General features: G+C 56.5%; 1 protein-coding gene across 1 annotated transcript; it reads left to right on the top strand.

Annotated features, from left to right (window-relative positions):
• The first annotated feature begins 4,380 nt into the window (after window positions 1–4,380).
• On the top strand, window positions 4,381–24,099 carry FLCN (folliculin). Its single transcript, XM_070395091.1, has 12 exons — window positions 4,381–4,644; window positions 11,050–11,314; window positions 12,476–12,622; window positions 13,673–13,894; window positions 14,660–14,820; window positions 16,644–16,735; window positions 18,368–18,555; window positions 19,354–19,467; window positions 20,197–20,320; window positions 21,504–21,635; window positions 21,744–21,849; window positions 22,853–24,099. The coding sequence occupies exons 2-12, from the start codon at window positions 11,072–11,074 to the stop codon at window positions 23,052–23,054; spliced, it is 1,731 nt and encodes a 576-aa protein (XP_070251192.1). The 5' UTR covers window positions 4,381–4,644; window positions 11,050–11,071; the 3' UTR covers window positions 23,055–24,099.
• Window positions 24,100–24,571: the final 472 nt, after the last annotated feature.

The following is a 24,571-nucleotide window of genomic DNA, read 5'->3' as shown; positions in this document are numbered from 1 at the left end:
CAACTCAAGTCTGCTTTCTTGATACCAAAGTATAAGAGAAATGCAAGCCAGTGCATCCTTATGGGGCTCCTGCCGTTGTCTGCTTCAGTCTTGTGACTTACGACAAAATACACAGGTGGGCAAAAGCAGGCCTACAGCTGTGAGTGCAGGAAAGCTTACCCTTGTATTATCTACACTAATAAAAGAGAAACATGGCAATTAGCGTACGACCACTACCCTTCCCATTGGCTAATCAGCATATCCTTATGCAAATTAACTGTCAGCCAAGATGGCGGCTGGCAGCCATGCACTGAAGCGAGCAGGGAGGCTTGCTTGCTCCAGTGAAGGTGAACTCCAACGTTCCCCGCCTGCCGCTGCCAGCCTCTCAGCTGCAACTCTAAGCAACTATGTACTATGTTGCAAATAAGAAGCTAAACAAAACCCCAGAAACCGGCTTTCATTCAGCCGGGCTTCAGCCAGCCGGACCGCAACACTGTATTGATGTTTTCAGCAGCGAGGCCTCAGAGCTAAAGCTGGCCCAGAATAAAAAAAAAAAAAAGAAAAAAAGGAGCGGTTGGGAGCTTCAGTCACCCGCTTCCGGAAAACAGCCCTCAGCCCCTCACCCAGACTGGCCAGGCACCCCAGTGGGGACCGCCACCCTGATCCAGGACACCCTTCAGGGCAAACCAGCCAGCCCCTACCCATGCACCAGGCCTCTATTCTATATAGTAAAAGGGTAATATGCCTCCCAGCACCGGGATCAGTGAAGCAGCGAGGCTCCCGGCACCGGGATTAGCATGACAGGGGGCAGTGCCCCAACCCCCTGATCAGCCTTGCTCTGTGCCTGATAGGGAGGAGCTCCCCAATCCCCTGATTGCCCTGCAGCTCTGTGTGTGACAGGGTGCGGCGCCCCAACCCCCTGATCGGCCCTGCTCTGTGGGTGATAGAGGGTGGCGCCCCAACCCCCCTCCACGGGCCTTGCTCTGTGTGTGACAGGGTAGAGCCATAACCTCCCCATTGGCCCTGCCCTGAGTGTGACAGGGTGCAGCGCCCCAACCCCCTGATCTGCCCTGCTGTGTGTGTGACAGGGGGCGGTGCCCCAGCTCCCCTATCAGCCCTACTCTGTGAGTGACAGGGGGGAGCTCCTCAACCCCCTGATCGACCCTGCTCTGTGAGTGACAGGGGGGAGCTCCCAAACCCCCTGATCCGCCCTGCTCTGTGTGTGACAGGGGGCAGCGCCCCAACCCCCTGATGGGCCCTGCTCTGTGAGTGACAGGGGGCAGCGCCCCAACCCCCTGATCGGCCCTGCTCTGTGCGTGACAGGGGGTGGCGCCGCAACCTCCCCATCGACCCTGCCTTGAGTGTGACAGGGGGCAGTGCCCCAACCCCCCAATTGGCCCTACCCTGAGCGTGACTGAGGGTGGCATCGCAACCTCCCGATCCGCCCTGCTCCGTGCATGACAGGGGGCAGTGTCCCAACTCCCCAATCGGCCCTGCTCTGAGCCTGACTAGGGGCTGCACTTAGGGATTGGGCCTGTCCTCTGCCACCTGGGAGCAGGCCTAAGCCAGCAGGTCGTTATCTCCCGAGGGGTCCCAGACTGCGAGAGGGCACAGGCCCGGCTTGGGGACCCCCCTCCCTCCCCCCCGAGTGCACAAATTTTTGTGCACCGGGCCTCTAGTCCTATATGATAAAGAGGTAATATGCAAATTAACCCTCACACCGTCATGCTGTCACAAGATGGCGGCGCGCACAGCGGGGGCGGGGCAGCAGGCGTGGGGCTGGCACCTGCTTTGCGCGGCTTCTGCCAGAGTTTCCGCGGCCCCAGGACTCAGGTCCATCCCGCGGCGCCGCTCAGACCTGAGGGGCAGAGCCTGGAACCATGGGAAGGAGCACAGGCGCTGGCCCTGTGGGTAGGGGCGTGGCCGTGGCCTAGCCCAGAGATTGTGGGAGGGTAAACTCATGCACAGGAATTACTAGAGTTAAAAGTGGGGACATGAGCCCTGGCCGGTTTGGCTCAGGAGATAGAGCATCGGCCTGTGGACTGAAGGGTCCTGGGTTCGATTCCGGTCAAGGGCATGGACCTTTGTTGCATGCACATCCCCAGTAGGAGGTGTGCAGGAGGCAGCTGATCGATGCTTCTAACTCTCTATCCCTCTCCCTTCCTCTCTGTGAAAAATCAATAAAATATATATTTTTTTAAAAAGTGGGGACTTGGGCACAAGGGACAGACGTGGAGTCGGCAGAAGGAGGGTGCACACCAATAGAGAGGAGGGGCCACAAGCAGTGTACGCAAGGATGTACCCTGTCGTGAGGGTGTGCCCCGTCCATCCCTCAGAGGCTCGAGAAGAAAGTCCTGCTAGAAGGAGGTTTGGACCCAGGCGGAGGGCAGGGCGGGGCCAAGGGAGCGCACAGGCTTGACTGTGGAAGAGGCTCTGAGCAAAGCCCAAGTGCCCTAGGGGGCGTGGCCAGGGTGGCTTAAGGTGTTGTTGGGCCGACGGGGCGTAATGTGAATAAGCAAAATGACTGGACCGGTGTGAGGGTGAGAGGCGTAAGGGGTTGTAGCCAAGATGGCCACTGGCATGAACCTCACCCCAGTAGCAAGTGCAGGGGTTTGTGCTCAGAGCGTTTGGTAAGGTCCCATGGGGGAGGGGTAAGGGTAAGGAAGGGGTCCTGGGTCTCGGGCGATTTCCTGCGATGGGTCACTAGTATCCTATATAATAAAAGACGAATATGCAACTCCACCCAACGGCGAAACGACCCACCGGTCTCTATGATGTGCACTGACCACCAGGAGGCAGTCACTCAACGCAGGAGCTGCCCCCTGGTGGTCAGTGCGCTCCCACAGGGGGAGCTCGCTCAGCCAGAAGCCGGGTTGACAGCTAGCGGTTGCAGCAGTGGTGGCGGCCTCACGACAGCGCTAAGGGCCCCTCAGAGGACGCCCGGCTGCCGGCTTTGGCCCGCTCCCCGCTTGCTCGCTCACTCCCCGAGGTGGTTTGCCTGGTGGCGGCAATCAGTTCTCCGGGCCGGGCCTAAGCACGTCACGCACCGGTCTCCTGTGACTTACCAGTATGTATTAACGATCACATTCCTTGTGATCTGCCTACTCGGCCCAGCTGGTATGAAGCCTGTGCGGCCGCTACCGAGAGGGGCTGGTTGGTGGGAATAAGGAACCTGCAAGGGCTGCGGGCCGGCAGCTCGGCCCCTCCTCCTAGTCGCGCGGACAGGGCCAGGGCAGCGCAGTGTCCTCTTCTCCGGGCCTCTGCTTGGCAACACACGGAACCAAAGAGAAAGCGACCTCGGCGAGCAGAGACACTGACTCCCCCTCTACTGAGGGCTGCGCACGGCCCCCCAAGACTCAGGGCGTCCGGCCCCAGGCGCCCTCTGAGGCGCCCTCCCCGGCCCGCGGCCACGCCCCCAGCCGACCAGCGGCCACGCCCCTCCCGCTCCGCGGCCACGCCCCCACCTGCCCCTTCCCCCCCCCCCCCAAGACGGGCTCACCGGCAACTTAATAAAAACCAGTGGCTTAAAACCCAGCTTTTCCGAGAAATTACAGTGCTTTTTTTTTTTTTTAATATATTTTATTGATTTTTTACAGAGAGGAGGGGAAAGGGATAGAGAGTTAGAAACATCGATGAGAGAGAGACATCGATCAGCTGCCTCCTGCACGCCCCCGCTCCCTCCTGGGGATGTGCACGCAACCAAGGTACATGCCCTTGACCGGAATCGAACCTGGGACCCTTGAGTCCACAGGCCAATGCTCTATCCGCTGAGCCAAACCGGTTAGGGCTACAGTGCTTTTTATAACGTCGCGATGTTCTGTTTCCTTTCGTCTTCGATGTGGACCGGGAGCCCTAGAACGGCTATATCTTCCATCAAAGCTCTTTTAAAAATGTGTTCGTTTCTTAAAAAAATTTAAGTATTTTCCCCTCTTCGAATGGTTTCCTCCAATAGTCCCACCGGTACGGATTGAACCATTTCATACTTCTTGGTGGGGGGGTAGGAACAGGGGCCGACAGAGCAAGGTGGGCAGGGGCTTCAGGTTCCCGGCCAGATTCGGAGTTGCCAGACTCGCGCCCCTCCGCGGCCCGGGCGGGTGGTGCGGCCCGCGCGCCCCTCCGCGGCCCGGGCGGGTGGTGCGGCCCGCGCGCCCCTCCGCGGCCCGGGCGGGTGGTGCGGCCCGTGCGCCCCTCCGCGGCACGGGCGGGTGGTGCGGCCCGCGCGCCCCTCCGCGGCCCGGGCGGGTGGTGCGGCCCGCGCGCCCCTCCGCGGCCCGGGCGGGTGGTGCGGCCCGCGCGCCCCTCCGCGGCCCGGGCGGGTGGTGCGGCCCGTGCGCCCCTCCGCGGCCCGGGCGGGTGGTGCGGCCCGCGCGCCCCTCCGCGGCCCGGGCGGGTGGTGCCGCCCCGGCCGAGTCAGGCGCCCGAGACGGCTCCGTTGAGGGCGCTGGGCGGCCGAGGGAGCAGGCGAGCTGTCTGGTGCTCAGCGGCTGAGTGCGGCCCGGGAGGTGCTCCCCGCCGACTGAGCCCGGCTCGCGGCGGGGACCGTGCGGACTGAGGCCCCGGGCGGCAGCTTGGCGTCCGGTAGTCGGGGGCGCGCCGCGACTCAGCGTGGGTGGGGCCTTCGGCGGAGGCGTGAAGTGCGCCCGGGAAGGGACGAGCGGACCGCAGGTGCGTGGGGCAGGGGTTCGTGGTCCGGGCCCAGGGCCGCGAGGAGGGCGGGGCGGGGTGCGGTCTGTGACCCGGGGGCGCGCAGCCTCGGGGAGTGAGCGAGGCAGCGGGGGTACCGTCCGCTGGGTCACGTTGGCGCAGGTAGTCGTTTGGGGGTTGGTGGTTCATGGGCGAGGACGGAGGAGGCGGCGTCGGGGAGCGGGTGACTCCGCCCGCGGCCTCAGGTGGCAGGAGGCCCCGCATCGACTCCTCCCGGCGGGCGGGCGGCGGGCACCCTCCTCCCCGCGGCCTGGCCAGGCCGTGTCCCTCGTGGCTGAAGCCGTCGCTGGTCAGCAGCCCCGGAGGCCGCGGGCCAGGAGTCGCCTCCCGGTTGGGCCGACGCCAGGCGCAGGAAGGACGCCGCGCCCCGCTGCCCGCAGGTCCGGGCGGCGCCGTGGGAGCAGCCCCGCGGGCCTGAGGGGATCCGGGCTCCGGCGCTGTCCCCCTGCGCGGGGCTCGGGAGGCTCCCCCGGGGGCGGTTCCGGCTGCGGCTGCGGCCACGTGACGCCGCGCGCGTTAGTGTGTGTGTGTCCGCGCGCGTGTGTGTGTGTGTCTGTCCCTGTGTCCGCGTGTCCGCGCTCCCACCCTCCTGTCCTGTGGAGACCACAGCGGGGTGGAGTGGACCCCGGCTCGGGGCAGCCCCGGGCGTGGGGCGTGGGGCGTGGCTGCTCGGCCCCGCGGGCGGGCAGATGGACCCCGCCGGGATCCGGAGCCGCTGGGAGGAGGCGGTCGGTGTGCTCGGCCCCCGTAGAGCGAGGAAGGCCGGCCCTGGACCGCACTGAACTCGCCGCCGAGTACGGGCCACGGGGGGTGGTGACGTCAGAGGGGGCCCCCGAGTCCCTCAGGGAGGCCGGTGCCCGGCGACTCCCGGTGGGTGTGACGTGGGGAGCCCTGCTCCGGGGCCGCGGCCTCCTAACCCCCGGCGGGGCGGGGAGAGGGTTGGCTTTCAGTCTCCCGGGATGTGCGGCGACACCTGTGTGTGTGCGGCCCGTGAGGTGCCTGCAGGAGGCGACCGGAGCGGCAGCTGGGACCCCGGGCCCTCGTTGGTGCTCTGGTCGCGGTTGGCTGCGACCGGCCGGCTGGAACCGTTCTCGCCGCTGAGCCCCCTGCTCTCAGGATGAGCTCTGGGTGTGGCCGCGCCGTCCTCGCTGATCGTGTGGAGATGGCCGGACGGGGCCTGTGCCTCCCGCTCTGCCGGGACGGGCCTGGGCCACGGGCCGCTTCTGTGCGCCCCCCCCCCCTGCCCCCCAGCAGCGCCTCCCGCTGGGCCCTCCGGCGGGCGTGGCCTTCCCGGGGTCACACCGCTGCTTCGGTTTAGGTTCCTGCGTCTCCTCCACGGTTCCTATTCCATCAGTGGTTGCTCACCCCCTCTCCACACCGGATTTTTTAAAAAAACCAAACATTTTTTTCATGTTGATGCTATTGCAGGAGTCCCCCTGCCCCGCTTTGCCCAGCTCCGTTCTCCCCGCCTCCCCCTCCTGGACTTGACCCCATTCCTGTCTGTGTCCACGGGGTGGGGATATGTGTTCCTTATCCGGTCACTCCCCACCCGGGCACCATCCAATCTGTTCCGTGTGACCATGCTCTGCTTCCATTTTGTTCCTCGGTTTATTTTATTAGTGAGATCATCGAGTATCTGCCTTTCTCTGACCCGCTGATTTCACCTACAGAATACTCTCAGGTCTCCATGTTATTACAAACAGTAAGACTTCTTTTTCACAGCCAAGTCGTATTCCATGTGTAAATGTACCACAGCTTTTTTATTCTGTGCACCAGGCCTCTAGTTGTATATAATGCTGCTATGAACACAGAGGTACATACATTCTTTCTGATGGTGTTTCGGGATTCCTAGGATATATTCCCAGAAGTGGAGTCACTGGATCAAATGGCAGTTCCATTTTGAATGTTTTGAGGAAACTCCATACTGTTCTCCACAGTGGCTGCACCAGCCTGCATTCCCACCAGCAGTGCACGAGGGCTCCCTCTTCTCCACATCCTCGCCAGCACTTGTTTGTTGGTTTATTGATAGTATTCATTTTGACAGGTGTGAGGTGATACCTCTTTGTAGTTTTCAAAAAATACATATTTCTAATGATTTCAGAGAGGAAGGGAGAGGGAGAGAGGTTGAAACATCAGTGATGAGAGAGAATCATTGATTGGCTATCCCCCTGCATGCCCCACACTGGGGACCGAGCCCATAACCCAGCCATGTGCCCTGCCTGGGAATTGAACCATGACCTCCTGATTCATAGGCCAACGCTCAATCGCTGAGCCACCCCAGCTGGACACCTCTTTATGGTTGTAATTTGCGTCTCTCTGATGATTAGTGACGTTGAGCATTTTTTTTTATGTCTATTGGCCATCTGTATGTCCTCTTTAGAGAAATGTCTATTCAGGTCCTTTACCCAATTTTTCTTTTTCTTTTATTTTTTATATATATTTTTTACAGAGAGGAAGGGAGAGGGATAGTTAGAAACATTGATCAGCTGCCTCCTGCACACCCCCCACTGGGGATGTGCCCGCAACCAAGGTACATGCCCTTGACCGGAATCGAACCCGGGACCCTTCAGTCCACAGGCGGACGCTCTATCCACTGAGCCACACCGGTCAGGGCCAATTTTTCTTTTTAAATCCTCACCCGAGGATACTTTTCCATTGATTTCTAGAGAGTGGAAGGGAGGGAGGAGGGAGAGAAAAAGAGAGGAAAACATTGTCTGAGAGACACATTGATTGGCTGCCTCCCAGGTGCACCTTTACTGGAGCTGGGGAAACTGCGGCCTAGGTACATGCCCTTGATCAGGAATTGAACCCTCGACCCTTCTCTGCAGGCCAGTGCTCTAACCACTGAGCAACTGACCAGGGCTTTTCCCCATTTATTATTGGATTGTTTGTCTTCCTAGTGTTGAGTTGTGTAAGTTCTTTATATATTTTGGAAATTAACCCCTTATCAGATGTATCATTGCCAAATATGTTCTCCCACGCAGTGGGTTCTGTTTTCATTTTGCTGATGGTTTCTTTTGCTGTGCAGAAGCTTTTTGATTTGATGTAGTTCCATTTGTTTATCTTTTCCTGAGTTTTCCTTGCCCTCGGAGACATATCTGCAAAAATATTGCTGTGAGAGATGTCTGACCTTCTTTGTTTCTTTTATGGCCTTTGTTTTTGAAGTCTATTTTGTCAGATAGAGGTATTGCTACCCCAGCTTTTTTTCGTTTCTATTTGCATGGTACATTTTTTTCTATCCCTTCACTTTTAGCCTGTGTGTATCTTTTGTTCTGTGGTGGAACACTTGTAGACAGCATATATATGGGTCGTGTTTCTTATCTATTTGGCTACCCTGTTTCTTTTGATTGGAGCATTTAATCCATTTACACTTAAGGTTATTTATTATTGATAGATATTTATTGCTATTTTCCCGATGCCCATGCTCCTCTCTCAATTTTTTCGTAAAGTAGTTCCTTTAGCATTTTTTGCAATGCTGGTTTGGTGGTAATGAACTCTTTTAGTCTTCTTTTGTCTGGGAAGCTTTTTATTTCACATTCTATTTTAAATGATAGCCTTGCTGGATAGAGCAATCTTGGATTCAGGTCCTTGCTTTTCATCACTCGGAATACTTTCATGCCAATCCCTTCTGGCTGGAAGTGTTTCTGCTGAGAAATCAGTTGAGTCAAATAGGAACTCCCTTGTAGGTAACTGACTCTCTCTTGTTGCCTTCAAGATTCTCTCTTTGTGTTTAATTTTGGCCATTTATTTATTTTATTTTGTTGCCATTTTGTGATGTGTTTTGGCATGGATCTCTTTGGGTTTAATCTTGTATGGGACTCTCTGTGCCTCCTGAATTTGTGTGACTTTTTTTTCACTGGGCTCAGGAAGTTTTCTGTCATTATTTTTTCAAACACATTCTCGATCTCTTGCTTGCTTTCTTCTCCTTCTGGCATCCCTATGATACGGATGTTGTAAATTTCATGGTGTCCCCACAATGAATTTTTAAACCATTGTTTCCTTTGACTTCACTGTAGTCAGTCATGTGGACTCTATTTAAATTCAGTTTATTTGGTTCCCGTGACACTAGGCTCTTGGTGTTCCCCATGGTTGTGTTGTTGAGCCTTTCCTGCTGGTGGATACCCTCAGTGATCCTCCACGGTCTGTGGTGACAATGGTCATCTCGCTGTGGGCAGCTTCTAAGTCACTTTATGCTAAATTATTAATGTGTCGGGAACTTTGTGGACACGACAAGGCCTCTCCACAGGGAATGCTCGTGCAGGGAGGGGAGAGAGCGGGGAGGTGGGAGGGGAGAAGTGGCGGCTTTTCTGGGTGGGCGGATGAGGGGTGCCGTTCCTGGCAGGGGACACGCACGCAGAGGCTGACTGGTGAGGAGGGAGTCAGGCCAAGGCTGTGAGGAGTGCTTGGGACCTTTCTCTTCAGCTGCTGATACTGTAGTCCAGGCTCATAACTCGAGGCTTCCCACTGAGCGTCCTCCGTCTCCTCTCCCGCTGCCCACTCCCCGGGAACACAGGGCCCTGGCTCCCACACCTGCCAGCACCCTGTGTCCGTGTCTGAGCACAGGCCTGACGCGCTGTCGGACCAGCCGACTTTCCCTCCTAGTGTCTGCTCCGTGTTGGCCTCTGCTGCCCTCACCCACTGAGCCCAGCCCCTGCCTCCAGGACAAGGACTGCGGACGTGGTGGCAGCTGCGGGATTGATGGCCAGAGCAGAGCCACAGCAGGAGCTGCTCGGAAGCACATCAGAGGCACCTCAGGAGGGGTGTTGAGGACGCTGCCCCCCACGGCACCTCCCAGGCCCCCCCCACCCCCCCCGCTGTGCATGTTCACTCGCTGAGGCTTTGCTTCCCTGTAGGTTCGTGTCCCAGGCAGGCCCTGTCGTGGCCAGGCTGTGGACATGCCCTTGCCTACGCGCACATGAGGACAGAGGCTGCCCACCTTCTTTGGCTTGTAGTGGGGGTGGGAGAGAGGGTTTAGAACCTGACAGTGTCCACCCCTCAGTCTCATTCAGGAACCTAGATGTTTCCTTGATTGTTCTGAGCGAGGCTTCCTGGCAGAACTTGCCGGGACGGTGGGAATGGTCCGTGGTCTTCACTGTGAGCCGCAGCCGCTGGGGAACACCTGGAAGGTGGCTGGTGAGGGAGATGGAGGCGCGTGCTTCCAGGGTATCTACTCTCAGTGCCGGCCACGGCTGCTGGCTTTCAGCCCCCCCCACGTCACACACGTGCTCTCAGCCGCCGTCACGGTCCCTCCTCCGTGCCTTTGCGCCTGCATTCTCCTTTCCAAGCCGCCTCTGCCTGCCAGCCCAGTGGACACGCTCCTACTTTACAGCCTTGCCTGGTCCTTCCGACTAGCGGACACTGCACTCACATCCCGCTCCCCTCCCTCAAGATGAACAAGCTGCCCAAGCCCAGCCCTCCGCTGTGTGCTGGGCCCACCCTCCGCGCCTCCCCTGGGCCTCTGCTCCTCTCACGATTCCCACGGTGCTCACTTGGTCTCCAGGTGACACTGGAGTTCACCTCACTGGCTGCCATTATCTGTCACCCTGTCCAGCTCTCCCTCCTTTCACATCGAGGCTCTGGGAGGGTCCTGGGCCCCATCGAGGTGCCCCTTGGCCCCACCAGACTGACCCCCTGCTCAGCTCTAGCCCGTGCTCCCTCTGCCATCACCATCTCCCCTGGGAGGCTTCGCAGGCACGACTCAGAGTTCATGTTTATCATGTTTCTCAGCAGAACCCAGCAAAAGCTCTGATCTCTGCCAGAGAAGTTCAGGGTCCTGCCATGGCATGAAAGGTCCCTAACATCTTCTTCCTCCTGGTTTTCTGCCCTTGTTCCCTCAGCTTTGCCAACACTCAGCCCCAGCCGTGCCCGCCTCAGCCCCTGGCTCCCTGCCCGCTGTTCCTTCAGGGCTTGCTGAGGAGCCTTGTCCAGACCACCTCCCTCTCTGGTGCGGCTCGGCCAGGACCCCTGTGCAGGCGCTCCTAGTGCATCAGGCAGGGGAGGCCGCTGCTCACATGCCCACCCCCCCCCCCCCCACCCCCGGGGGCTGAGCTCCGTCGGCACTGCCCTCTGTGCAGTGGCCTCGAGGCCACCCAGCACTCTGACTGAAGGGCTGTCTGTGATCGTGGAAGTATCTTTTCCCTCCTGTTGGCGGTAACTCCTCGTGGGCAGGGACTGTCTTGCTCTCCCTGCACCAAGGACGGTGCTGGCACAGGATAGGTGCTCGGCTGGTGCTGCCTGCTGGGTGGCCACCTCTGCCGGATGGGAAGCCCCTGGCGATACCTGCCCAGTCCCAGGCTCCAGAGTTGCTGATGGGTCTGTGGTGTGAGCACACAGGCAGCTGATGGCCTTCCCTCCTCCCCAACACAGGTCGTGCTGTCTCCAGGGCACCATGAACGCCATCGTCGCCCTCTGCCACTTCTGTGAGCTCCACGGCCCCCGCACTCTCTTTTGCACGGAGGTTCTGCACGCCCCTCTTCCGAAGGGGGCTGGGGACAGCCCTGGCCAGGGGGAGCAGGCTGAGGAGGAGGAGGGTGGCATCCAGATGAGCAGTGGCATCTGCACGCACAGCCCAGCGGAAGGGGCCAGCACGGAGTCCAGCAGCCCGGGACCCAAGAAGTCAGACATGTGCGAGGCAAGTGTCGGGGGCTGGGCCGTTTCTCTCCCTCCAGGATGCGTGCTTGTGCTGGGGGCCTCCTGGGGGCAGCAGGGGCCGTGGTGCAGTGGATGGGCCTCCCAGGAGTGTGGTCTCCAGTGGTGTGTGCAGACCGTTCTCCGTGGAGGGAGTTGGCTTCTTTTATATCCTTCTAGCTCTTTCCCTTCATCCTAGCCTCAGCCTTTCAACCCACCCTGTGCCAGCAGACTGTCGCCACCACCATCCCATTTGCCCTTCAGCCTCCCCACCACACGCTCTGTTCACACTCGTGTCCACATTGGCCCATCCCAGGCTCCGATTCTCTCTGGCTGGTGTTCTCGGGCGCTTCCTCCTCGCGGGGTCCTGGGGCTCCTGTGTGCTGCTTTGTGAGCTCTGGGAAGCGGAGTTTAAGTTCCCTCACCAGGTCACTTCTTCACGTGAGAGACCTGGGTTGGGCCCTGACATCAGAGGCAGTGTTGGATTCTGGCTCACACTGATGCTGATACCTGTGGCCTCTTCCTGAGACTCCTGCCAAGTGGCTGTGTCAACACCAAGGACAGATGCCAGCACAGCGCACTATGCGCCACTCACAGCTGTGAGCCTCAGTTGTCCCTTCTGTATGATGGGCAGTCTCACTGATTTTCTCATAAGGCTGTTCTTTGGATTAAAGAGATAATGTGTGTGGAGCTTTTTGTTGTTGTTAATCCTCACCCAAGGATATTTTTCCCATTGATTTTTAGAGAGAGTGGAAGGGATCGGGGAGAGAAACATCGAAGTGAGAGAGACACATCAATTGGTTGCCTCTCCCACATGCCCTGACTGGGGCTGGGGATTGAACCTGCAACCCAGGTACATGCCCTTGACCAGGAATCAAACCGGTGACCCTTTGGTGCGTGGGCCGACTCTCTAACCACTGAGAACACCGGCCAGGGCTGTAGAGCTTTCTTAACACCTGCTACATAAGTGCTCAGTATATTGGATCTGTTGCTCGTACCCTGTGAAACCTTTGTGGTCTTTGCATCCTGGGTGTCCTCGTCAGGAAACAGTATAACTGGCATGCAGTTAGGACTGTATGGAGTCTCCACTTTAGCTCTGCACAGGGCAAGAAAGCATGGTGCCTGCTTCCCGACTAACTGGTTTTCTTTTCCTTCTCGTGGGCAGGGCTGCCGGTCACTTGCTGTGGGGCATCCCGGGTACCTGAGCCACGATAAAGAGACTTCGATTAAATATGTCAGCCATCAGCACCCCAGCCACCCCCAGCTCTTCAGCATTGTCCGCCAGGCCTGCGTGCGCAGCCTGAGCTGTGAGGTGGGCACTGCGGTGTGGGAGGGGGTGGCTGTTTTGGGGGATCTCATATACCCCAGGATTCCCTGAACAGGCCCAGGGGGCTATGGGAAGGAAGACAGGAGTCAGTCCTATAGAGAAGCCGCAGGCAGACCCTGAGCTGGGCGGGGGGCCGGGGGGGGGGGCGTTACGGTGGGCTCCTTCTCCACAATCCACCCCGGGGCCCCCTTCTCCACAATCCATCCCGGGGCCCCCTTCTCCACAATCCAAAACACACTGTGCTGGGCTAGTGGCTTCTAAGTGGCTGCTAACTTATCACTTGAAGCACCAAACTTTTGTTATTTGTTCATTCTTAATGGACACATTTCTAAGGTATGGGATATTTCTGGGCATGTAGTTTACCCCTCAGTCAGCATGTGCTCTCAGATCCTCCTGAAGAGGGAGTCCATTGTTTCTAAACTATGTGGCTGCTGCTGTTGAGTTTCAGTCTTAGCTTTTAGGTTTTTTATCTCTCAGGAAGAATTCATAATCCAGTAACTGAGACTTCCTGTCACTATGCCCACTTGGTCAGACCACTGAGCCCCCGCTCTCAGGCTCACTTACTGTTCCGTGTGCCCACCTTCAGCTCTTTCCCGCCTCTTGCTCTTCTGCTCCTAACCTGCTGGCTGGCAGGCGATCATGCCCGAAGGGCTGTGTGTACAGGGAGCATGGCTGTCATGGGACCCGAGTCCTCCTACGAATGCAGCACACTTTATCACATGGGCTCTGCAGTGGCTGTCTCACCTACCGCTCTCCAGTGTGTTTAGAGTGATGTTGGCAGATAGGAGTCTGGGGTAGATTTATTTGTGTCGGAGTTACTTAGGGCTCAAGGTAGAAAAAAGTAATGAGCCACTTGGCTGGCCCTTGCGCTCCATGATAACAAACAGTTGGGTCCCAGGAGGAGATGGGAGCAGTTTTCCTCCCATTCCCTCCTCTTTCCTTCCCCATAATTGACGTGGCTGATGAGTGCAGGAAGGGAATCTGAGCGGGAGGCTGACTGTCCTGGAAGCAAGGCGAGGACTGTCTTTGGCGCAGGTCTGCCCTGGCCGTGAAGGCCCTATCTTCTTCGGGGACGAGCAGCATGGGTTTGTGTTCAGCCACACCTTCTTCATCAAAGACAGCCTGGCCCGCGGCTTCCAGCGCTGGTACAGCATCATCACCATCATGATGGACCGCATCTACCTCATCAACTCCTGGCCCTTCCTGCTCGGGAAGATCCGCGGGATCATCGATGAGCTCCAGGGCAAGGCGCTCAAGGTGGCCCCGATGGGGGAGCGGGCGGCGGGGTGTGTGCGGTGGTCCTGCCGTGGCTGCTCTGCTAGTAAATTGTCGTTTCCTGGCCTTAGGGTCGGAGTTGTGGACGGAGGCCCGGCAGTCGGCCAGTCAGTCCAGTTGCTTTTCTGGTCTCTGATGTCCTGGTCTGGTTCAGCTCTGGCTTCTTGGCTGCAGTCAGACCTGGCTTCATCTGATGTCTTTGTCCTCTGGCCTCCGTTGCAAAGGCCTGGTCACTAACCAGGCTGCAGACCTGCCACCCCCAGCTGGCATTGCACCTCAGGGCTGGCTAGGTGATGCCTGGTAACAGTTTTTCTCTGGCTCAGGTTGCTTGTCCATTGCAGGGACTGGAGGGATCTGCTTGTTGTAGGGTCCCGACAGCCATGTTGCTCATTTGCCTGCTCGAGGGAAGTGAGGGTGCTGGTCACATGTTCTCCCACATGCTCTGTGTGATGAGCCCTCCATGTGCCTAGAGTGGGAGGACTGAACAGATGTGGAGCATGACAGTCGTGGCCGTGAGCACGCCTGCTGCCTCAGTGTCCCTCCAGCGCCCCAGAAGGCCTTCGTAGGAGAGGCAGGGGTGTCCCGACAGCCGGGGAGCAGACCCTTCTGTCGGAATCACGAGACTGGCGCTCTGTGCTCTGCGTGGGGTGGGGGACAGGCTTCGGGGCAGCAACGGGATGCTGGCTGGGAGCCCACGGCTGCTTGGCTGCTGTGCTTGGGTACAGGGCTCCCTCCTCTGCGTTGCAGGTGTTTGAGGCAGAGCAGTTCGGGTGCCCACAGCGCGCCCAGAGGATGAACACAGCCTTCACCCCATTCCTGCACCAGAGGAACGGCAACGCCGCCCGGTCGCTCACCTCCTTGACCAGCGATGACAACCTCTGGGCGTGCCTGCACACCTCTTTTGCGTGGTAAGGAGAACGCAGGCCTTTCAGCAGCTCTGGAGAAAGCAGGGAGGACTTCGGGGAGAGCAGTGTTGGTGCCTCTGTGGTATGCAGTGTACTGAGCACTGACCTGGACCCGGTTCTCCCTGAGGGGGTGCAGGACGTGTCCTGTAGAGCTCCCTTCCCGGTGATGTTTCTGAATGCTAGTCCCAGCGTGCACGCTCCCTCCCAGGAGCACGCCTGTGCCTTTCCCTTCCCTCTTCTTCCCCACAGGCACCCTTCCTAAACTCTAAGGGCCCCCAGGAGACTTGCAGCCAGGGGCCAGTGGGCAGTGGCTGCTCCCAGCTCGTTTCAGGCTAACCTCTGGCCCTGTCCTCAGGCCCCCTTTTCTCGGACTTCTTACTGAGCCCAAGCAGCCCAGCTGAGGCCCATTTCCCCAGCGAGTCCCTCTCCTGTTGCTTCTATCCTAGGCCCTTTGTTTCGCTGTCCCCAGCCTTAATAAACGTCCTCTAAAAAAAAGCTAGGCCCGGCCGCTGTGGCTCCGTGGTTGAGCGTCTACCTATGAACCAGGAGGTCATGGTTCAATTCCCAGTCAGGACACACCCCCCCCCCGATCCCCAGTGGGGGGTGTGCAAGAGGCAGCCAATCAGTAATTCTCTCTCCTCATTGATGCTTCTATCCCTCCCTTTTCCTTCTCTCTGAAATCAGTAGAAATACATTTTTTTAAAAAAGATAGTCGCATTCCAAGACAAGGGATCTTCTCCCTTCTTTGTAGGCAGTGATGAGCATTTACCTCCCACACCTTCCGTGGTCAGGAGTGGAGAGAGGCTCAGCTGGCCGGTCCGGCTCAGGTTCTAAGGAGGTCTCCGCCATCTGGTTTGGCTCCCTCACGGGGCTGGCACGGGGGTGCTGGCTGTGGGCGGGAGGCCTCAGCCCCTCGCGTGCAGACAGACGAGCTGACTTCCCTCAGAGTGAGCGACCAAGGAGAGCAGGGGGTGGGATATGCAAGGTCCTGACTGGCCGAAGCCCACACGGCTGTGTCCCGCTGTTGATTAGGAATGTGCTGTGTCCCCGAGGCCAGCCTCGCTGGAAGAGAGGGTTAGTCTTCCGCTTTGGAAGGAAGGAGCGTCCGTGGATTTGTGATGTATTTGAAATGACCACTGTTTGTCCTCTGGCCACCGATTGTTTCAGTCCCTTCATTGCAAGATCCTCCGAAGACCCCCCCACATTCTCATTCCTGTGCCGTCAGTGTGAAGTCTAGGGCTCATTGTGTAAGGTCTTGGTGGGCGAGGAGCTCAGAGGGGGACCCTCGGGTGCAGCTCCCAAGACCTGCGAATCCCACCTCCCACATCCATCGCTCCTGGCTCGTAAAGATCACTTCTATGTAGGACGTTTCTAAGCGGCTCAGAGTAGAATTAACAGCACCGTGCATGCGGCATCCCTGTGGTCCAGCTTTGGCAGCTGTCAGCATCTGCTTTTTCATGTGCCCCTCACTTTTTCCTAGAGTTTTTTACAGCAAACGTCAATTGTATCATTTCAGCTGTAAAACCATGATCATATCCGACAAAATGGACTAATTTCTTAGTACCATCCAGCCCAGCCCACATTCACTTTTCCTGTTTTGCCTCACAAGTGACTTTTGAATTGGGTCACATGCAGTGTGTGGATTGTTGTAAATCTCTTATCTGGAATAGTGTCTCCTGCTCTGCTTTTCCTGTGCCTTTTGTTGGGGGAGCTGGGCCATTGATTTCTTTTGCTCTGTTTTCTATAAACTGGAATTAGAGCGAGAGGCTTGAGGGGCGTCGGGTTCAGCTTTCTCCTGACGAGAGACATGAGGGCTCTGTTCTCAGGCTCCTGAAGGCGTGCGGCAGCCGGCTGACGGAGAAGCTCCTGGAGGGCGCGCCCACCGAGGACACCTTGGTCCAGATGGAGAAGCTCGCGGGTAAGCGGGGGCGCCCTCTGCCCACGCGGCCTTGGGGCCATCCCAGCCAGCGGCCTCCTCAGGCCGGCAGAGAACTGACCGGGGGAACCTGGGGGTAAGCCCACGAGGAGCCTCTCAGAGAAGCTTGCCCTTTAGCCCATGCGCTCCTATCTTGATTTCCTGTCTCATCCTCCTGGACAGTCCAGGAGCGTCTGTGACCCAGGCAGCCGGGAAAAGCCCCTGTCGGGCTGTGTAAGGATTGGCTGATGGGAAGCTTTCTTGTCCCTGTTTTATCGTTAACCAAGTGCTTGGCCTCTCCAGATTCTCGTACTCTGCTCGCTAGCAACACAGAGCTGTGCTGCCGCCGGGCCAGGGTTCCCATCAAGGGCGGCGGTTCCCGCTTCACTGTCTCTGGGCCGCCCTCTCAGGTGTGGGGTCAGCTCTTCGTGTCTGGGCGCAGGGCCCGTGCGCTCAGGAACTCCCCGGGAACCCCTGGTCCCGCCCGGCTGTGCTTTCCTCCAGAGGGCCTTCGCTTGGTGGTTGAGGTCTACAGTCTCAGCGGCGTGGTGGGTGATCCGACTGTGGTGCGTGTGTGTAGCTTGCTGCTAGCCATGCTGGTGTGCTGCAGTGGCAGATAATTGACCTTAAAACACTGGAGCTGTCGCAAGGCCCCTCCTGCAGTCAGGTGACTTGCACACACTTGCACGCAAACCCTCTCCTGAGTTAGGAAAAGCAAATAGTTTCCGCGAGAGCAGAAGGTACTCAGAAGAGAGAAAACTTCGCAGTCATGGCCAGGCTGGCCCTAGAGTGTCCATTATTGTAGTGATTGTAAGTTTCCAGGCTAGTGAAGATGGTGAGAGTTCCTTGCACAGAGAGCCCCGTGCATCCGGACAACCTTCCAGGGCTTCTGTCACATCTTGGTCTGTGTCCTGGTCACAGGAGGCTCAGAGCACAGGCTCTGGGGGCGGCTGACCCATCTGCAGGGCCTGCCTTCTGCTCTGTTCCATGTGCTGGGCACAGCCCTCCCCGAGGGCCTCACCAGGTGAGGATTGTATGAAGACTAATTGAAATAACAGACATTTCTTTATCTTTAAAATGAGGAGGATGGTATTGAGGGTGAAAGGGTGAGGAGGTGAGGAAGCCCCTGGAGTGGTGCCAGGCCGTGGAGGAGCTCAGGCAGCCAGGCTCTGTCCTCCGTGCCGTTTGCGTGACCTTTCCCCTGTGGGAACCGCGCAGGCTCGTAGGGTAAGAGTAGTATAGTCCTGCCGGTGTGCTCAGGGGATAGAGCTTCGGCCTGTGCACGGAGGGTCATGGGTTTGATTCCCCATCAAGAGCACATACCTGGGTTGCAGGTTCCATCCCCAGCCCTGGTTGGTGTGTGTGGGAGGCAACCAATCGATGTGTCTCTCTCCCCTCCTCCCCGCTCCGTTCTGCTCTCTAAAAATCAATGGGAGAAATGTCCTCGGGTGAGAATTAACAACAGTAAATCGTGGTGGAGATGGCTGGCCCCAGTCAGCAATCCACGGCCTCTAGTAGCTGACCCATGAGGGGCCTTGGGCTGAAGTGGTCACACAAAGAGACCATCACAGCCAGGAAGTCGGGGAGTCCAGGGGGCGGCAGGCTTCATAGCTGTCTTTGTTGTCCGTCTTGCAGATTTAGAAGAGGAATCAGAAAGCTGGGACAACTCGGAGGCTGAAGAGGAGAAAGCCTCTGTCTTGCCAGAGGGTGCAGAGGGGCGGGAGCTGACCAAATGCCCCACCGGTTCCTCCTCGCTCTCAGACTGTGAGAGCTGGCAGCCCCGAAAGCTGTCCGTCTTTCAGTCCCTTCGGCACATGAGACAGGTAGGCAGCAGGGGGCCAGAGCCGCGTCCCCCCCCCTCGTCCCCTCCATCACACTTGGTCCTTGGGGCTCATGGTGTTCAAGACCCGCAGGGACGGTGGTGAGGAGTGACCACCACCCTCCTTGGTGACTGCGGGTCCATGCCCGTCAGGGCACATGCAGGAATTCACCAGTGAAACAGCAAATGGAGGTCTCTCTCTCTACAAAAGCAGTCACTAAAACAAACAGCATATCCTTGAGAAGATTGAAAACGGGGGGGGGTGGGGGGGGCGGGGGCTGGTCTGGATGAGAGCAGTGTGGGCGGGGCGGGGAGCAGTGTGGCGAGGACAGGCCTGGTGGGAGGAGCGCTGGCTGGAGCAGTCTGGCTCTGGGCGCTGGGTTTGCCACATCGAGCGGCGTCTGGGTGTGGAGTGAGGGCTGTGGAGACCCTGCTCTTCCTGGGCCTGCAGTGCCCTGACACCTGCCACTTGCTTTCACATGGTTCAGCAAAGTAAAGTGTATAGCCAGAGAAGGTAAATGTTGCTAATACTTTTCTGCTTCAAGGCTTTGAAAATAAAAATGAGAAAAAGTTCTTATAAAATGTGCAAGAGTTTTAGGATCTGATTTTAGGTACAAATCTGGGGACTACTATCTGCCTTCTGACCTTGGGCAAGCCAGTCAGCCTCCCCGAGAAGCTAAGTGGCTGCTTCTCTGACCTGCCTGCCTTGACTGTACAGAGAAGGTTCTAGATGGACACACAAGTAGCATCAGTTAGACAGAATGCACATTCAGGGCAGAGAGCACCGAGCTCTGTTTTTCAGGTCCTGGGTGCCTCGTCTTTTCGCATGTTGGCCTGGCACGTCCTCATGGGGAACCAGGTGATCTGGAAAAGCAGGGACACAGACCTTGTCCTGTCAGCGTTTGAAGTTCTCCGGGTAAGGGTGTCTTCTGTCCTTCCTTGTTCTATAGCAGGACAGTATTTGTTGGGTGTGATTGTTAGGGTGCGCTGATGCTCCTTCCTGAGATCCGTGTTTCCCTCCACTATTAAAAACGACAGTTATTTATGGCTTTTATTTCTAGTGGAAGGAGTCTGTGCTTCCTGATAGATTGAGAACTAATGACCCTCTCTCCCGTCCTCATCCCCTGAGGCACTTGCAGAAGCCATGGGGTGGTCACAGCTACTGTGGCAACAGCTCTGGGTCGCCGCACTGCCTCTGCGCAACGGTCCGATGGGGGTGGTGCAGGGGCAGCACGCTGTCCCATCCCAGAGGTGCCATGGGTGCCACGGCCCGGGTTTGGCGCTCATGTGTTTAAGTCACTAGAAAGTGTGATGCCTGCCGTCTGCTGCGTAGGCCTGTGAGGCACAAAGTGAAGATGACAATCTCTCAGAAAGCATGGAATCTCTTTGTTGGGTGCAGGAAGAGACTGCTATCTGAGCAATACAAGAGTTATATAGGAATTAGCACCATAAAGCAAGAGGCAGCACGAGTTACACCTGACCAATGGCCAGGAGACACCCAGGGGGCTGAGTGACCAGGGACGCCTCCTGGGAGGAGGGAGACTTTGGATGGTGCTGCGGAGGGTCCTGGAAGGTGGGTGATGGAGCCAGGCAGGGCAAGGGTGTTCCATCTGCTGTGGGTTCTGAGTCCCTCTCTCCTCTCCAGACCATGCTGCCCGTGGGCTGTGTGCGCGTCATCCCTTACAGCAGCCAGTACGAGGAGGCCTACCGCTGCAACTTCCTGGGGCTCAGCCCCCACGTGCAGATCCCCACCCACGTGCTCTCCTCAGGTGCGTGCTCTCTTCACCTGAGGCCCAGCGCCCAGGGCTTAGACGTGGGCCGGGCCTTCGCTGTGCGTTGGAGAATGTCGCCTGCCGGCCTTGGGAGCAGGGGGTACCCCATTGCAGGACCAGCTTTCCCAGTGCCATTGGGCTTTTGTTTTCTGCCTTTAAAGTGGATGAGGTTTGGACTGGACCACTTCATAGTGAGGGTGGCTTACAGGGCATGGTTCTCAGTCGGGGGCAGGCCGCAGTCTGGGAGTGGGAACAGCCAGTGGCTGTCAAAGGACTGTAGTTGCATCTGGGCAGGTGAATCAGGGATGCCGCCGAGCTGGGGGCTTGCTGGGCTGCTACAGCCGCCTTCATAGTCCATGCGTCTCGTGGGCTCCTTTGCTCTCATGTTCTGTCACACTTCCTTGTTCCCTCCAAGTGTTTCTTCCGTTTACATGTCTTTTTTAAAACAAGAGCTTATTTGAGCCAAAACTGAAGACATGCTGGGGAGCATGATCTCAGCTGCTCCCCTTTTATAGGCCTTAATTGCATCTTCCGCATCCATTGCTCAGCCGGCTCCGCCCTCAGCACCCGCAAGCTTACTACCAAGAAGCTAATCAGCACCCCTCACTTTTGGTTTAGGAAGCTCAGGAGTCAGCCTGGGTGCCACCGCAGCTGCCAAGGCGGCCGGGGCTTCCAACACCGACGAGGGGCAGCCCTGCGCTCGGGTGGTGGGAGGGGCAGTGGCAGAGCGGCTGGCCTCCACAGCTCTGAGCAGCCTCCATTCAGCACCGAGGCTGGGCCTCTGTCCTGGGTCCGATTCAGAACGCAGGCTCAGGTTTCAGGATGGGCTTAAAGTCTTACCACTTCTAGTGGCTTCAGGCGAGTCACTTGGCTTCTGAGTCCGTTTCCCTGTCTACAGAACGGGGGAATTGTGGCACCTTTCTGTAGTGGTCATAGGGCTGTTTAGTAGTATGGAAATTGAGGTATATAATTAGTATTGTTGTAAAATAATATGGTGTTAGTCTAACAAAGTTAAACCTTAACTGTTTACAAATAAACCACAGAAAGTTTTAAATGCCCAAGTGTTCATCTGTGGAGACGGATTATCCCTGGGTGATCAGGTGATTTGAGCAGCAGGCAGAGGTGGGCTTGCTGCCGAGTGGAGGACGCTCCTGGGAGCGGTGCGTTTGTATTGCTGCAGAATTCGCTGTCGTAGTGGAGGTCCACACAGCCACTCCCTCCAGCCTCCCCCCGGCTGGGTGTGAGGACGACCAGTCTCTGAGCAAGTACGAATTCGTGGTGACCAGTGGGAGTGCTGTGGCTGCAGACCGAGGTGGGTGCTTCTGGGCGGCGCCTGCACCACGAGATTGGGAGAGGGAGTGCGCCTCCCCTCCTGGGCTGACCCTCCTCCCCCGCCTCCTGTGCCCCCCCCTGTTCCCAGTGGGCCCGACCATTCTGAATAAGATGGAAGCTGCTCTGACCAACCAGAATCTGTCTGTGGATGTGGTTGACCAGTGCCTCATCTGCCTCAAAGAAGAGTGGATGAAGTAAGTACTGGCCACTGGACTCCTGGGGCGTTCATTGCTGATGAGAGGGCTGGATTGCCGGCAGCAATGTGTCTGCTAAGGAGAACCAGAAGCTGTTTTCAGAGAAAGAGGTGAGGCTGTGGCTACCGGAGAGCAGTTAAGAGCACAGGTTAAGAGTGAGTTCAATCACCAGCTCCGCTACGAATATATTAGCTGGGTGACACCATGCAAATGACCTGGTGCCAAGCTTCAGGCTGCTCCTCTATGAGACAGGGGTGACACCTGCCTCCAAGGGAAGCATTTATTTTTGCTGCTTAATTAACACTCCGGTGTGGGGTGACTTTCCCGCCAAAATATAAGATGGCGCGGGCAATTATTTAGGTTTCCCGCGCAAAATCAGGGATTTTTATGATACCTATTACCCCAATGGGTATGAAACGGTTCGCATACGCAGGTAGGTATCTTTGTGAATGGCAAACAAACAAATATTTGGTAATACGCAGTTACAATCGGCCCGAGTTTACACGTTTCCCGCACTCCACCGCAAATCTATATGAACCGAGTTAAGACGGCTCCCGCGGAGTACGCGCAATTCACGCGAGCCGACTTAACTCGTTTCCCCCACTCCAAGTGTTAACTTTAAAAATCTGAAAGTCAGATAAATAGGTATTTCTGTTTTACTGAAGCAAGTTACTTTATTTCCTCCTGCCTTCTTAGTAATTTTTTTGTCAAATTTAATTAGTAAAACATTATCCTGATTTCAAATAATACAGCGAAGCTTAGGATCAACCAAATTCTTTGATGAATTTAAGGGAAAATTTTTTTTCTCCTTTTTTCCCATTTTGATACACCAACCATATTACCCAAGGCTGTCACTGATGGGCAACTAGAGACCCTAAGGTTGCAGGTGGTCTGCGGCCCTGCTGTGCTGTCCCTTCTGAGGGTTTGAATTCCAGCTCTGCTTGCAGACCAGAGCTCAGTGATTGTGCTGTGGCATCTGAGTGTTTTGTTTGGTTTTCTGCAGCAAAGTGAAGGTCCTTTTCAAATTCACCAAGGTGGACAGTCGGCCCAAAGAGGACACGCAGAAGCTCCTGAGTATCCTCGGAGCGTCTGAGGAGGACAACGTCAAACTGCTCAAGTTCTGGATGACAGGCCTAAGCAAAACCTACAAGTCCCACCTCATGTCCACGGTCCGGAGTCCCCCGGCCACAGAGCCTCGTAATTGACCCACCATGGAAGTCAGTCTGGGATGCCTTCTGGGAAGTGGTGATGGCCGTCCTTGCCATTGCACTCCGAGATTGGGTGTCTGGTGGCCGTCATAGGCTGTCCCATCCTGCACTGCTGGCACAGAGCTGTGTCCGAGCAGGGCATGCAAACTGTTGGGGCTGACCTATGCCTGTGTGGTGAGTTCTTGGGATCATCCCACCAGCTGTTTCCATTGCTCCAGCCTGAAGAGGACCGTGGGAGACTTGTGACAAGGACAGGCCCCTGCACCAGTGCACCCCTGTGAGAGAAGACGAAGGAAACTGTGTCTCCTGTCGCTCATGGACTTAGATCTCAACTTTTATAGGGAAGACACGTCAGGCCAGTCCTGACCTGGGCATTTTAGCCACAATATCATAACTTTCTCTTGAGGTTAACAATCAAAACTTTCTGTTCTGAAATGCAGCAAGAGTTCTCCAGGTATTAAATGCACACATGTAGTATCGCTACAGTTGTGGATTTTCAAGACAGGTGCTGATCCTTAGTCATTTTTAGTAACCTGGTTTTGAGTTAGGGCTCTGGGACAGGCTTTTAGAGTAAAGAGGAGGTATTCCTCATCAGTGGGTCCTTGGGAACTCATGTTCTGAAGTCATGTGACTACCAAGTCTTCTGGCCATGCTGTCCTGGTATTGCTCTGAAATTACCCTATAGCTTGAGGTCAAGCCCCTGATCTTTGTTACACAAAGATGACACTTTGCCGAAATGTTCATGGAGCCATTTGACTTGCCCAGCTCACTGTGTGCTCTTCCACGTCACTTTGTTTTTATTGCTTCTTTACACACTCACATTTGGCTGCAGTTAATCTTCAGAGCATGGTGACTTAAGGTAAGATCATCTCATCCTCTCTGCATTTTTATAAGGGTTCATGGTTTGGAGGGATTTTCCAGTAGTTTTGCTGATTTGTTTAGTTTTTGTTTGTTTATATTTAACATGAAGACTAAGTATATGACTAGGTATCTGTATTATGTAAGAACATCGAAACAATAAATATGTATTTTTATAACATATTGACAACATGGTTTCATAACTAAAGTTTTCTTGGGATCAATCACAGAAAATATGGTTAAAATAACACCAGTAATGATATAATTATTTTGGAACTTGAGTCTGTTAAAGGCTTACAACTTCCAAGGAAAGACCGGTAAACTGGTTAATTTTGGTCAATTTCAGCTCTTGGCACAGCAGCAGCTACCCCTCCCCTACTCCCAGCTGCATGGCAGGCAGTGTTCAGCAGCTTGCACACAGCGTGGGAGCTAGGATGGTAAAAGGGACCCTGTCCTAACTATTAGAGATCTGTGCTCCCATCACTGATTGCTACTTCTGATCACAAAGGTGCAGGCAAAGAGATTGGCAGCCGTTGTTGTTGCACCTCTCCCCTTGTTGCAAGCCCCTCCTCTAGCTGAAGTGACTAGTGGGAGACTTACTGGGCTGTGCCCTCCTCCACCCACTTCAGTTTTTGCTTTTCTCCTTTCAGGAGCCA

This window comes from Myotis yumanensis, unplaced genomic scaffold (genome assembly GCF_028538775.1).
Source record: "Myotis yumanensis isolate MYYU_CA2020_CCGP unplaced genomic scaffold, mMyoYum1.0.hap1 SCAF_16, whole genome shotgun sequence".
NCBI lineage: Eukaryota > Metazoa > Chordata > Mammalia > Chiroptera > Vespertilionidae > Myotis > Myotis yumanensis.
This window is presented reverse-complemented; position numbering and strand designations above follow the sequence as displayed.

Bases quoted from the DNA above. Each gene is read 5' to 3' on its own strand.
- FLCN (XM_070395091.1), top strand. From the start codon at position 11,072: ATGAACGCCATCGTCGCCCTCTGCCACTTCTGTGAGCTCCACGGCCCC. The intron at 13,895-14,659 runs GTGGCCCCGATG...TCTGCGTTGCAG, and splicing joins TCCAGGGCAAGGCGCTCAAG to GTGTTTGAGGCAGAGCAGTT. The intron at 20,321-21,503 runs GTGCGTGCTCTC...GTATTGCTGCAG, and splicing joins CACCCACGTGCTCTCCTCAG to AATTCGCTGTCGTAGTGGAG.